Below are 15,062 nucleotides of genomic sequence, written 5' to 3' on the forward strand. Positions count from 1 at the left end.
TCATTTAATCAAATCTTTTAATGCAAGGGAAGAATGTTTGGTGACTGAAACGGTGGACAAGATTAATGCAATAAAACAAAAATAAATCCTATGGAAAATTCAGCTTCAAGTTCATGATATGGAACATATACCAGAACTCAAGGCAGCCATTTCTGTATCAGATATATCTGGCTATGTTTCATTAATTGATACATTTCAACATGAATTCTCAAAGATTTCGATTTAAATGTCAGCCCATTCTCACTTGTGGTTGCTAGTATACTTCCTCATTACCTCCAACTTGTCCTAATACACTTACAGTGTAACACACAGCTCAATGACTTGTTTGTGCAATCCAGAAATTTACAAGAATCTTATAAAATGCTGCCATAAAAGACATATCGTCAACTACTCAGTCAAGTCCAATCTTTGGTTCAACAAGTGTGTGTGAACAGATTTTTTCTGTTATGAAACTGAGAAAGTCCCACCAGTGTTCGGATTTAGCAGATTTTAATCTGCATGACACCAGTGGTTGTATCATGAGCTGTAGTTCCAGATGTATCACATAGTCTGAAATCAAACTGTACATAAATTTATAAACATCACAACTTAATGTTAAATGTCTGTATGTATAGCTGTTTGTGGTTCTGTTCACTGCATCAGCATTTTGTAATGTACATATTGAATTAAGCAGGAAGTCATTGCTTTGGCGGAAAACTGAAAAGGTGAAAATAAGCACTACAGGTAGCGATGAAATCCCCATAGAAAAATGTGCTGGAGTATTTGGCTTTTAGAAATAGTCGCACTGTGCTGCAGCAACGTCTTCCTACGTTTCCCTTCGGCATATAGCCATCTCACTCACACACATGCTCGGATTGGCGCAATAATGGGGGAAGGCGGTGTGCTGAGGAGACTTGACAACGCTCGCAGAGCGCAAGCACCCATCAGAAGTGCAAATCTTTGCTAGTCCTGGATTAGACTGTGGCTGTACTCCATTCGATTTCAATGTGTTTTCACTTAATACTGAAAAGAGTCAAAAGAGTGGTCGGTAGGTACACTTTAGTAGCTTCTGGAACTACAGGTGCAGCAACCTGTGTTTAATTTCCTATCACAGTTCGTGTGTGTGTGTGTGCGCGCTCGCGCGCGCGTGTGTGTGTGTGTTTGTGTGCCGGCGTTCGCGCGCATGCACGCAATGTTTAGCAAACAAAAGATATATCCCACTGTCTTGAAAAAAATTGGGGGGAATAAATTAATGAACTCAATACGTAACCAAGAAGGCGAGTCGTATAAACTTCGTGATTTGTGACACCAACCACTGTGTAAGTTGTCCATTATATTCCTGAAGTAGACCATGAATGTGATGTGGCAGCTGTTGAACTAAAAATTAGTTGTGAAATGCCTGCATCAATGAATACAATAAGATTTTAAAATCTTGGTAGAGTGGTGTGTCTCCACATGATATTTACATGGCAGCTGTTCGTTAGTTTGACACAGCAGACGGCATTTACGTCTTCGAGTGTTTCTGGCCCCTAATTTATTACTGCGCGAAACCTATTTTCGGATCCAACATTAATGGGTTTCGTCTTCCTTGTATTTAATTCTTGTCACAACTCCACTATGACATTAATACCCACCCGTACAATTTCCGTTGACGGCTTATTGAAGGCTGTGGAGCTACGTAGAATTTGTGGCGTCATGTTTGAACGATAGCTCACGGTGCCACTAAGGAATGACAGAAGTTATACTTAGATACGTGTGCGATCCCGGCTTAAACCCGGCTCCTGTTGCTTACGGACATGGTTTATGAATAAATACTTTGGCGGTTGATTGTGATCTTTGGCACACTAAAATTTTGCGTTCTGTCAGCGACAAAGTTTGAATGTTGATTTTGGATTGACAGTGTGATGGATGAGTTGTCAAAGTTCATCCTCGAGCAGAAAAACTTGATATATGAAGAAAAGAAGAAATTGAACCTGATACCAATTGCCAGCCCACGTAACGCCATCTCCAGTGATGATGCCAAAGTGAGTTACGAGGTTGACAATTATTGCGGCTAGGTCTTCGTATTTGCATTGTATTGAATCCGTTGTTTATATACAACAAAGGCTGAAATGCAGAAACAGCCAGAGTGTAAGTGGAGCAGTGATGTATTTGATGTGTCAGCTTTCATCATTCGTCAGAGAAGTTTGATTTATGAAGAAAAGAAGAAATTGTGGATGGTAGAGAGTGAGAGTCACACAGCGCTAGATAATTTAACAATTCGCCACCCCGAATCTTAAAGGTGCTTACATTTCTAATTAGATTTGGTATCTGTACCATATTTATTAAAGGGAATGGCTGCATAACGCGACAGAAACTAAATATTATGTACATGCCTGAGCCCGACCGTAAACCTAGCGAATGACTATTATTACGACAATATATAGAATCTAATGCACTGTTGATATTTATTCTATTACGCATACGGTATTTTTATATTTAATTTTATCAATATGGGCATACGTTAAAGCAAATGTACACATGCTGTTGGGAACACACTGATTCGTCGTGTTCTACGTACTTCACCAAAGAAACTTCTGCAAGAAGTGGACTTCGTTTTTATTTATTTACGACGTGTTCGTTGTATTTCTGATTTAAAAGTATAGAATATTTTGTGAAAATGAGTATCAGGCTTAAAAATAATAGCCTATAAGAAGATATGTCTTGTATAAGCCCAGACGAAGAAATGCCTAATTTCTCACAAAGCAAGGTTCCCATATTTGTCACTAAGCCGTTGTCTTCCTGATTCTGACATGAGAGAGAATGTACAATAGTCATGCGCATCACAAATTCTTATATTTCGTTTATTTTGAATAGGTGTCCGTTTCTTAACAGATGTAACATGGTGAGTTACGAAAAACGCTGAAAGAATAAAACGTCTATCATCGTGAGTAGTGTAAGGGACTTCTTGGTTTAAGGGATTCTCTAATATAATAGACCCCTTTTCATTGTGGATAATCGTATACATTGTCCAGCTGTACCTTGGTTGATGACAGAGGTGAACCAGAAAACTGCACAAGATTGTTGCTGAACAATGTCTTAGAGTACACGAGATGTCTTGAAATACAAAAATTCTTTTGTCCTATTGGTAGGCCATCATTAAGAAAGCACTACATATCTGTTGCTAATAAACTAATCAATGGGGATACGGCACAATCTGTCAGGAAAATTTGGGAGTAAATGCTATTGGCATTTAGGATTCAACAGATAGCTGGGTAAATTATTTCACTAAACACTTGGTGTTGGCTCAAATTCAGGCATGGTTAATGACTTGCACCCATGCCTGCAATTTAAGGGAGGGTTTACTTTGCCACATCATGGTCACATTTGTCCTTTCCATAATCAGAGGGCACTGGATGGGTACTTTCTCTGCTGTGATGTTACTACCTACCCTGTCTCCTAGCACTTGTGCTGCTCAGACTAATCATCACATAAAAAGGCATTATGCAACTACTGTTACTCAACTCCATGCCTAAAGATGGTGGCCTGTTGCCTCATAGAAATTTAATAATAAAGTTTTTACATCGAGGGCCCATTACACATTATGCCTCAGGAGCTAATAACCAGTGAATTACTTTGGCAAAACCTTAAACATACGTATTGTGATGTTAAACATAGTAATCGAGGAAGAACATAACTAAGATCCATACAAATTTATGGAGCTCCAGCTTTTTAAGGGTCGTATTTGGTACACCTACGTGTCTTAACAATAAAACTGCCAAATATTGCTGTCTTAAGTCTAACCATTTTTAGAAATTCAGTTTTGAAGGCCCTTCATTAGCTGGGCACCAATTTCCTTATTTTGAGAGAGCTACTTCTTAGTAATGAGTTGATCTGCAGACCTCATTTTTTATTCATGAAGTACATAGACCAGTAAGTGGAAATGATGTCTAAAAAGTAGGATACACTATTTAGATTGATTTTGAAAAATGTTGAAACCTCCACTGTTTTCAGGCTCTTCTTGAAATTCATGATGTTTAAAAATATCATAATTTTATTCAAGGAGACATTACACACTTAAGCTAGTGAAGTGTAGGTTAAGTCTTTAGTCATAATATTAGGTAAAAATAATGGTGAAAAGCTTATGGGATTGAAATTAATAGTTCTTATCTTCACTTAAAGATGACTCCATTGGAAAAAAAATCAAATTTGGTGAACCTTGAAGTTGTGGAGTGATACATAGACAATTGAATCTAAACTTCATTTTTTCTTAAATGTTTACATACCTGATGGCAATCTTAGGTGCAAAGAGCAATATTCTAACTCAATTTCTTCATTGACAAAGAATAAAATTGAAAAGCCCCTTACACTTACCATCCACATTCGGCACTGCAGGGGATTGGTAATTAAAACCATGTATATTCTTTGAAAAAGTGTTCCTGAAATGCGTTTGTTGTTGACCCTGTAGGTCAGAACTGAAACAGGTGGGACATAAAAGCAGTTATTTATCACTTTTGTTAAGGTATGATTCATGCAAAGAACAGTTTCATAAACAAATCCAAATATAAAGTACGAAAGTGTACTTTTAAAACTTTTCTTTATTTTATGCTTAGGATCCATATCAAATCAGGCATTTCAGATGCCTGATTCTATCATAACTCGGGCAGGGTATGTCAGATGACCATTTAATTTTTTTGTAAAATTTTAAGTTAAGGGCCCAAAACAAAGAAGAGTTTTAAAAATAAAATTTCAAATAATGGAAATATCATGATGGGATAGCAAAAATATGAAAAGGATACACTGACTTCTTTACATTTGAAGCTGGTTATTAATTAGGCATTTTCAGCTTTTTTTTCTTATTTTATGGAACGGTTTCATAATTGATCAGCAGATAGTGCTGAAACTTGTTTTCAAATGGTTTTTGTATTTTCCAACAATGCTCTCAACTTTGTTTGTTGTGGACAGTGCTCAGTTAGTATTGCTGAGCTTTAGTTGTGCTTGAGAGTTAATTACAAAATGGAGAAATGTAGTATTGGTTTGTAGAATAGTGATATGTAATACTAAAAACAGAAATTGTATGAAACTGCATGCGAGATTGTTTGTGCAAGACTCAGTATCAGAGGTGGGCATAAAATTATAATTGGAACCTTCCACTGCCCTCGAGGCTCATATCCTGATGTAACACAAAACTTTGGAGAAAACCTCAGTTCACTTGTAAGTAATTCTCCAGTCATACTGTAATCATTGATGGAAACTTTAATCCTCCAAGAATTAATTGTAACAATTGCAGTTAGTGGTAGGCGTGATAAGACATCGCTTCTCAAAAAACTGCCTAGAACAGATAGTCAGGAACTTCACTCATGCTGGAAACATATGGAATCTAATAGCAACAAATACACCTGACATTTTTGAGGATGTCCACATCAAAACTGGTATCAGTGACCACGATATGGTTGTAGCAACGAAGGACAACTAAAACAAGCAGGAAGATGTATATGTTCAGTGGACTAGATAAAAAATCAGTAGTGTGTAACTTAAAACTTCCAGTACGTAAAGGAACTCTGGCCCAAGTTTAAAAGAATAGTTACCCATGCTCCGGATTGGAGGGGACCTCCATGATATACAGTCACTGTAAATAAACTTCTGAAGGAACAGAGATTACTGCATAATATGTGTGAAACAAAGTGTAAGACTATAGATAGATATCCTGAATGAAATGCATTTGGATGTCATGAGAGAAAGGTGCAATGACTTCTGTAGCAGAATACTGTCAAATGATCTTTCTCAGAACCCAAAGAAATTCTGGTTGTATGTAAATGCTGTTAGTGGCACCAGAGTTAGTGTTCAGTCCCTAGTGAATGCGACAGGAACTGAAATTGAGAGCTCCAGGTGTTGATGAAATCCCTGTCATATTCTATAGTGAATTTGCGGCTGTGTTATCCAGTCTTCTAATTATAAGCTATTGTATATCCCTTGAACGAAAAACTGCACCCAAGACTTTTTGCAGAGCATGCAATTATCTATAATGAAGTACTATCTGAGAGAAGCTGTATAAATATTCAGTCAGATCTTGATAAGATTTCAACATGATGCAGGGATTGGCAACTTGCTCTAAATGTTCATAAATGTAAAATTTTGCACTTTACAAAACAAAACAAAAACATAGTATTGTATGACTGTAATACCAGTGAGAATAATCAATGAGTCACTGTTGAAGTTGGCCAACTTGTACAAACACCTGGGTGTATCATTTGTAGGGATATGAAATGGAATGTTCACATAGGTTCAGTTGTGGGTAAAGCAGGTGTCAGACTTCAGTTTATTGGTAGAATGCTGGGAAGTGCAATTACTCTGCAAAAGAGATTGCTTACAAATCACTCAAGCAACCAGTTCTAGAATATTGCTCAAGTGTGTGGGACCCATACCAGATAGGACAAAAGTTTGGGATATTGGACGTATACAGAGAAGGGCAGCTCAAATGGCTACAGGTTTGTATGATTTGTGGGAGAGTGTCACAGAGATACTGAAGGAACTTAACTGGAAGACTCTTGAAGATTGCCATAAACTAGCCCAAGAAAGTCTGTTAACGAAGTTTCAAGAACGAACTTTAAATGTTGACTCTAGGAATATACTAAAATCCACTATGTTTCGCTCACATAGGGACCATGAGGATAAGATTAGAGTAATTACTGCATGCACAGAGCCATTCAACCAATCATTCTTCCCACACTCCATACATGAATGTAACAGGAAGAAATCCTAATAACTGTTACAATGGCATGTACCGTTTGCCATGCACCTCATGGTGTTTTGCAGAGTGTAGATGTAAGGTGTGTGTGTGTGTGTGTGTGTGTGTGTGTGTGTGTGTGTGTGTGTGTGTGTGTGTGTGTGTCCAATATCCTGGGAAGGATACTGTACAAAAATCCATAGGACAAAAATTTAGATGGATCTGAAAGATGATGATATTTAACCGAGACGGTTTATAATATGCAGCAGCACCAATAAATGGCAAAATTACACTCTTCAAACAATGGAAAATCCGAGATGAAAAGTAACACTATGCTGCTCACCATATAGTGGAGATGCCGAGTGGCAGATAGGCCCAACAAAAAGACACTCACACTTAAAGCTTTCAGCGATTAAGGCCTTCGTCAACAAAACACGCACACAAACGCAACTCACACACGACTGCAGTCTCAGGTTACTGAAACCACACGGGAAGCTTCAGCACCAGTGCATGATGGGAGTGACAACTTGGTGGGGGGAGGGGGAGGGGGAGGGGTTAGGAGGAGGCTGGGGCAAGGAAGAGGAGGGATGGTATGGTGGGGGTGATGGACTGTGAAGTGATGCAGGTTGGACGGAGCACAAGGGAGAGGTGGGGAGGGGAGGGGGGAGTAGTGGAAAAGGAGAGAAATAAAAAGGCTGTGTGTAGTGGTGGAATGATGGCTGTGTAGTGCTGGAATGGGAACAGGGAAGGGGCTGGATGGGTGAGAACAGTGACTAACAAAGGTTGAGCCCAGGAGGATTACAGGAATGTAGGATGTGCTACAGGGAAAGTTCCCACCTGCGCAATTCAGAAAAGCTGGTGTTGATGGGAAGGATCCATGTGGTGCAGACTGTGAAGCAGTCATTGAAATGAAGGATATCATGTTCGGATGCGTGTTCAGCAATAGAGTGGTCCACTTGCTTCTTGGCCACAGTTTTCGGTGGCCATTCATGCAGACAGACAGCTTGTTTGTTGTCATGACTACAGAGGATGCAGCACAAGGTTGCAGCTTAGCTTGTAGACCACATGACTGGTTTCACATTTAGCTCTGACTTTGGTGGGATAGGTGATATCAGTGAATAGACTGGAGTAGGTGGTGGTGGGAGGATGTATGGGACATGTCTTGCATCTAGTTCTATTACAGGGATATGAGCCATGAGGTAAGGGCTTGGGAGTAGAGGTTGTGCTGGGATGAATGAGTACATTGTGTAGGCTCGGTGGATGGCGTAATACCACTGTGGGAAGGGTGGAAAGAATAGTGGGCAGGATATTTCTCATTTCACGGCACAACAAGAGGTAATCAAAACTCTGGCAGAGAATGTAATTCAGTTGCTCCAGTCCTCGGTGGTACTGAGTTATGAGAGGGAATGCTCCCCTATGACCAGATGGTGAAACTTTGGGAGGTGGTTGGTGACTGGAAAGATAAGGCACAAGATACTTGTTTTTGCACAAGGTTGGGAGGATAATCACGGTCTATAAAGGCTTCAGTGAGGCCCTCGGTATATTTCGAAAGGGACTGCTCGTCACTGCAAATGTAACGACCGCGGGTGGTTAGGCTGTATGGAAGGGACTTCTTGGTATGGAACAGGTGGCAGCTGTCGATGTGGAGGTATTGCTGGTGGTTCGTAGGTTTGATGTGGACGGAGGTACTGATACAGCCATCTTTGAGGTGGAGGTAAACATCTAGAAAGGTGGCATGTTGGGTTGAGTAGTATCAGGTGAAGCAAATGGGGGACAAATTGTTGAGGTTCTGGAGGAATGTGGATTGGGTGTCCTCACTTTCAATCCAGATAGCAAAGATGTCATCAATGAACCTGAACCAGGTGAGGGGTTTAGGATTCTGGGTGTACTGTAACGATTCTTCCAGATGGCCCATGCGTAGGTTGGCATAAGATTGTGCCATGCGGGTGCCCATAGCCGTACCATGGATTTGTTTGTAGGTAATGCCTTCGAAGGAGAAGCAATTGTGGGAGAGGACGTTGGAGTTGGTCAGGCGACGAGAGGAGTTGGTCATGGCGACTAGGAAGGAGGTTGTTGGTTTGGAATCCTTTAGGCAAGGTTCAGTATTGGTCTTTAGTTGAGTCTGGTAGGGTTGGTGGCAAAAAAGTGTTACCATTGTAGCGACTGGGAGAAGAAAAGGTCTTTCACAAGTCCTGCATGATTGAATTTGAGAGTGAGGCAAAAGATTTGGTCTCTGGAAAGGACTGACATGGGGCTCAAGATTCTTTCTGGAGGAAAGGTTCATTACTGTGTTGTGGGTCTGTTTATGTTCTGGATTCTGTGAGGTAGTGGGAGGGAGTTTTTGAGGTCGGGGTGAGTGTAGTAGGTCTGCGAGTCAGGGTTTGTCAGCTATGTGGGGGAGGTTTGGTGGTGCTGTAGAGATGGTGGACAGTGGTACTCCAAAGTGGGCGTAGGAAGTGAGAAGGGTAGAGAGCTTTTTGAGGTGGCGTTGTGCATGTTGCTCACATTCCTGCAGGGCAAGAGTTCCAGTAATTTGGGATTACATAGCAGTAGAATTTTGTGGATGGAGAGAAGGTACGGAAGGAGATTTGGGCTTGGTTAACATGGTTTTGCAGGACTATGTTGGTGAGGGCTAAGGATTGGCAGAAACTGAACAGGTGTGGGTCATCGTGGAAGGTGGGGTGGCAGCCAGAGATGGGCGAGTAGCAGGAAAGGAGAGAAAAATTTGAGACTTTACTGAAAATTATAGTTTCCTAATACAAGTTGGGAATCACTGGTGTAATTCTCAGTCAACCGTGTATCCATTTGTAGTTTACTGCAAATGTGTACGATTCTGTAAAATCTCTGAATGTGTGCTGTGTATCTTATCACATGCAGTACAATACCTCAGCTGTGTAAGTTTTCCTGAGACATTTTGTCAACAATCTCAAACAGCAGCTTGCAGATAGGCAGATTAAAAATGTGGGTATTCTACATCGTAGGATACCACCTGTCTGCTTTGACCTATGACGTAGTTGCACTGTGCCGCGATGTGTTGTGTGACATCATTGAGATGCGATGTGTTTGTTTTGGAGTGGAAATGATACATTGTTGCAGAGAGTGCGGTGTGTGAAGAGGTGGCATGCTCTAGCAGTTTAATTATTTGATGGGGATGTGTTTGCAAGGCATGTTATTGTCTACATCTACATACATACTCTGACATACTCTGCAAGCCGCTGTACACTGCGTAGCGAAGGGTGCCCCATACCATAAATGGTAATTTCCTTTCCTGTTCCACATGCAGATAGAGCGGGGGAAAAATGACTGTCTGTAGGCCTCCACATGAGCTACAATTTCTTGTATCTTGCTTTGTGCTCCCTACGTATGTTGGCAGCAGTAGGATTGTTTTGCAGTCAGCTTCAAATGCTGGTTCTGATAACCTCTAAATTGCTTCAGTGTCTTCTTTCAATCCAACCTGGTGCTGATCCCAAACACTTTAGTAGTACTAAAGAATAGGTCACACTGGTGTCCTATATACAGTGTCATTTACAGATGAACCACACTTCCCTAAAATTATCCCAATTATCCAAAATCAACCATTTGTGCTTTGTACCGCAGTCCTTGCTTGCTCTTTCCATTTCACATTGCTTCGTGATGTTACACTCTAATGCTTTGGACAATGATTGAAGTGTGAAGTAGATATACTAACTTCCACTCCTTTTAGGAGATGACTTACTTGTCTGCAGCTGATCTTCTTCGCTGGCTTCTGGAGTCTCTTTAAATTTCTTCTCCGATGAGTGATGCTAGGTACAGGAATATTTAAAATTCTTCCTCTACTTGTGAAATAAGTAGATACTTGAAGGTTACTTTTCATCAACTAACGATATATTAAAACTTCATACAGAACAAACTTCTCCCTTCTCACATAAACATCTGACTGCTTGTAAGTCACTCGTATCGCCTCACATCAGAAACAAATCTAATTACACCCACAAAAGAGTTGGCGTAATAACCATAACTCTATATCACAGGATTCATGAAATATGTCTTGCCTCTAGCAAGGCTGGAATAAGGGTTTTTTAAGAGTTCTTTTTTCACTAACAGTAGCCATTGACACTATTATCACAGAGTTACATAAATACTCCATGGTCCCCTCGTATGCACTCAAAACATCCGTGGACTACCAGACAGGTACTTGTTGGTGCCGTTTGACCGCTGTGTCTACATTCTTCCTGCGACTGAATTTAAACCTGTACACACAGACATGTGACGTGCTGTAGGTAGGATTCCGCTTTCTCACACTCATATCTAAAATATCGTGTGTTTGAGACGGTAGAAGGCTGAGTGGTTCTAGAATTTATGGAGAAATTCTCAAAACACTACACATCCCTCCCCTCAGATCGAACATGCAATATTTTATACATAATCATTATGTAAATAATATCACAGATAGTAACAATTTCATATTTTAACAGTATATATTTCTTTTCTTTCAGTAACCATGAATAATCTTTTGCTTACTACTTCGCTAGTCTCTCTCATCCTACTTTAATACTAAGCCTTGATCATTCACTCGAGGTTTTAGTCAGCTCTTCACTAGTATTTAGGAATTGTGAAGGCTCCTCCTTTATTTCCAATCATAAATTCCAGAGTAATGTATTTTCTGTTCTCATCTTTTGTACTTCCTTTCCTTAGTATGTACTATTCTTACTATTTTTTGTAACTTGGAGGAACTCTGGGCAAAATGAAAGTGTTCTTTTGATCCTCGCAAACTTTCATGAAACCTAATAATGCTAGTTGTGCATAGAACTCAAACTTTCCAGAATAACCCCTATAAAATTTGTGGCTTCTGTCACGATACTGTCCCCTTCTCCTAGGATCAGTACCTATACCTTGCTTGTGAGTTGACCTTATGAGAGCACATCCTCTTTCCATTCTGTAAGGTATGCCCCTAATAAAACATCCTTGTTTTTTAGGCCACAGGTCGTCCTATCTCCATGTAGGTACACCTGCCCTATATACTAAGCAAATGCCGGTTATGCCCCCCCTTATCCATTCTGAGTAGGCTTCACAGTTCATTACCCTAGTACACGTTTCTATGTATACTATAATTATGAATTCTATGGTAACGATGCATATCTATTTTACACTTCGCATTCACTTTTTAATTCATCATTCAATACCTATAGTCCTCCTCTACTTCTCAAATTCTATACTCTCCATAGATAATATGTCTACATACACTATGTAAGTCCTATTTAAGACACTTTATCCTTCATAAGTACGATCACATCTGGACAGAGGGCACATTTCCCAGACGCTGGTGTGAAGCCACTGTTGTACCAAATCTAAGCTCGGTAAGGACAAACACCTTCCTTCTAGTTATTGCCCCATTTGTCTCACCATTTGTGTTTTCAAGGTGATGTGTGTGATTCATGCCCAGCTGGTATGGTGGCTCGAGTCGCGCAGTTTACTTACCACTGTATGTTGTGTATTTCAAGCACGCCATTCTGCACTTGATCATCTTGTCACTTTGTTGACCCATGTCTTGAATAGTTTACTGTGAATGTGCCAGACTGTTACCATGTTTTTTGATTTAGAGAAACCCTACAACGCATGCTGGAGGACTGGTATCCTCCGTACTGTCTTATATGTGGGGCTTCAGAGGCCACATGTCCGGTTTCCTTCAGGAATTTTTAAAAGTCCAAGTTTTCAAGGCACATGTGGGTTCTGCCTTACAGGACACCATTATTCATATTGTGGCCTGTCTGCCACCGGGCATGTCCGGCTCCCTTTTTATTGACGATTGTGTTATCTATTGCAGTTCCTTGTGGACTTGTCTCCTTGAGCGGCATTTTTAGGGTCGTCTTGATCAGCTCTACTTGTGGAGCATTGAAATGGCTTTTGCTTTTTCATTGACAAAACCGTTTTTGTGAATTTGAGGCAGTGCAGTTGGTGAGGCAGTGCAATTGGTTTTTTCCACCACATTTACATTTTGGGTCTGTTGCTCTTCCGTTTGTTGAAACTATAAAATTCCTGATGCTCATGCTCAATAGGAAACTTCCTTGGTAATCCCAGGTGTCTTACCTGGCCACCCACAGCACGCGGTCCCTATGTGTCCTCAGGGTTACTTCTTGGGGAGTGGATTCGACCCCTCCCCCCATTTTTACCAGCCCCTTGTCCATTCAAAACTAGATTGGGGCAATACAATCCACCATCGTGGCCAACAATAGTGCCTTTTATAATAGTCTGGTTGAGAGTCTGCATGCAGAAGCTGCTGAGCTACCACTATCTTACCACCACGATTTTCTCCTCAGCAGATACGTATTGTGTTTGTCTGCCATGCCTGGCCACCCATCCTGTGTCTCCTCCTTTGATAACTGCTTTGATCGCTAGTCTGGGAAGTGCCCCTCTTCTCTGGAGGTCGACTGAAAGAGGGGGTGGAGGAGATGGACAGAGGAAGGAAACAGGAGGAGATAAATCGAGAGAGGAGAATGTGGAGATGGGCTGACAGAGGGGCAGGAGGAGGGGGGGGAGAAAGATGATCAGAGAGAGGGGGAGTAGGAGAAGTACAGAGAGATGGGGAGGAAGAGATAGAAGATATGAGGAGGAGGTAGAGGGTGTGAGGTGGGATAGAGGGAGCAGAGGGAGGTGGTCTCAGAAGGGTTGAGGAGATGGACAGAGAGAGGGTAAGGAGCAGATGGACAGAGAGATGGGGAGTAGCAGTTGGACAGAGGACTATTGCTCCGGCAGCTTAACTTCATGGTACCTGCCACTTTCCCAATGGGTGTGTACTGTTCACCGCGTTGGCTTCTATGTGTGTGACTATATAGTGAATCGTAGCTCCAGAATTATTGCATATTCTAAAGTCAAAATTTGTATAAATTTATAAACATGGTTTGAAAAGTTCTCAGAATCACCACGAGAGGTCAGCGCTAGGGCAACGAGTTGTTCACGTGATATTATTGGACTGTTGCTGTAAACACGTACCACGTCAGTGCTCTTGGAAGAGTACTGTGGCAGTGATATGGCTCTGTTGTTGTTCCCTCATAGTGATTTGTAAAGATGGAAAAAATAGAAATTTGAGCAGTGATTAAGTACTTTGTAAAAAAAGGTATGAAAGCAAAGGACATGCATGCCAATTTCCAGAATACACTGGGGGCTCTGCTCCTTCATATTCAGCTGTTGCCAAATGGATAAATGAATTTAAATTTGGTCGGGAGAGCTTAGATAGTGATACGCGCAGTGGTCGGCCAAGATGTGTCACTACTCCAGAAATCATTGCAAAAGTGCACAAAATGATCATGGAGGATAGCTGATTGAAAGTGTGTGAAATTGCTTACGCTTGCCAGAGGTCATCTGAAAGGTATATCACATTTTAACTGAAGAATTAAAAATGAAAAAATTATCTGCAAGATGGGTGCTGCGACTGTTGACACTGGATCAAAAACGTGCTGTCGCCACGGCAAAATTACAGGAACTAAGATATGAATTGTTGCTACTCATGTCTTATTCACCTGATATGGCTCTGTCAGACTTCATCTTTTCCCAAAACTGAAAATTTTTCTTGGTGGACGAAGATCCACTTCAAATGAAGAATTGATAGCTGGAGTTGTTGACTGTTTTGCAGGCCTGGAGGAAACTCACTTTTGAGGTGGGATCAAGGCATTGGAACATTGTTGGACCAAGTGTGTTAATCTACAAGGAGACTACATTGAAAAATATAAAAAAGTTTCAGTGATGTAAGTACTTTTTTTTCATTTCTGTTCTGAGAGCTTTTCAAACCACGCTCTTAGATTTTCTGAAGGATTCTGATAGGAAAAATGATGTGGAAACCTTATTTTGATCTTACAATAATGTTTTCTTTGGTGAAGCTCAAAGCAAGAAAATAACTGTCTATCCTGTAACAAATGCACTCTCTGATCATGATGCATAAATAGTTAGCATAAGGTGAAATAGAGCCTTACAGTACACACACTCCTCACTGAAAATCAGTTAGAATAATTAATCACTCATGGAGAAAGGTTTTCAGAATAGTTTACTGGAGATGATTTGGATTGAAATTTATTATGAACCAAAAGCTAACGTCAAATTTAATCTATTTCATGATAAATTCACATCATTATTTGAAAATGGCTTTCCACATAAGCTAATCAGAAAGGGTATTAAACAGCCATGTAAAAAACCATGGATCAGTTGAAGGATTAGAGTATCTTGTGAAAGGAAAAGGGAAATGTATGTTGGCAGGAAAAAGTAGAGATCCTGCAGTTGTTTGCACACTACAAAAACTACTTAAAATCTCTAAGAAAGATTATTAAAAACATCAAGAAATAAGCACATAATGTCAGAAATCAGTAATTCTGTCAATAGTCTGAAGATACACGGAATGTAGTGAAAT

The 15,062-nt window shown here is 40.4% G+C and overlaps 1 protein-coding gene across 1 annotated transcript in view; it reads left to right on the forward strand.

The window, feature by feature from the left end:
- Positions 1–1,878: 1,878 nt before the first annotated feature.
- The window catches only part of LOC126259815 (uncharacterized), a 163,455-nt gene continuing 150,271 nt past the window's right edge, over positions 1,879–15,062 (forward strand). The window contains exon 1 of the mRNA XM_049956853.1: positions 1,879–2,003. Coding sequence (XP_049812810.1) covers positions 1,884–2,003 — 120 coding nt within the window. The 5' untranslated portion in view covers positions 1,879–1,883. The remainder of the gene's footprint in view (positions 2,004–15,062) is intronic.

The sequence above is a fragment of the Schistocerca nitens genome, chromosome 5, assembly GCF_023898315.1.
Source record: "Schistocerca nitens isolate TAMUIC-IGC-003100 chromosome 5, iqSchNite1.1, whole genome shotgun sequence".
In the NCBI taxonomy this organism is placed as follows: Eukaryota; Metazoa; Arthropoda; class Insecta; order Orthoptera; family Acrididae; genus Schistocerca; species Schistocerca nitens.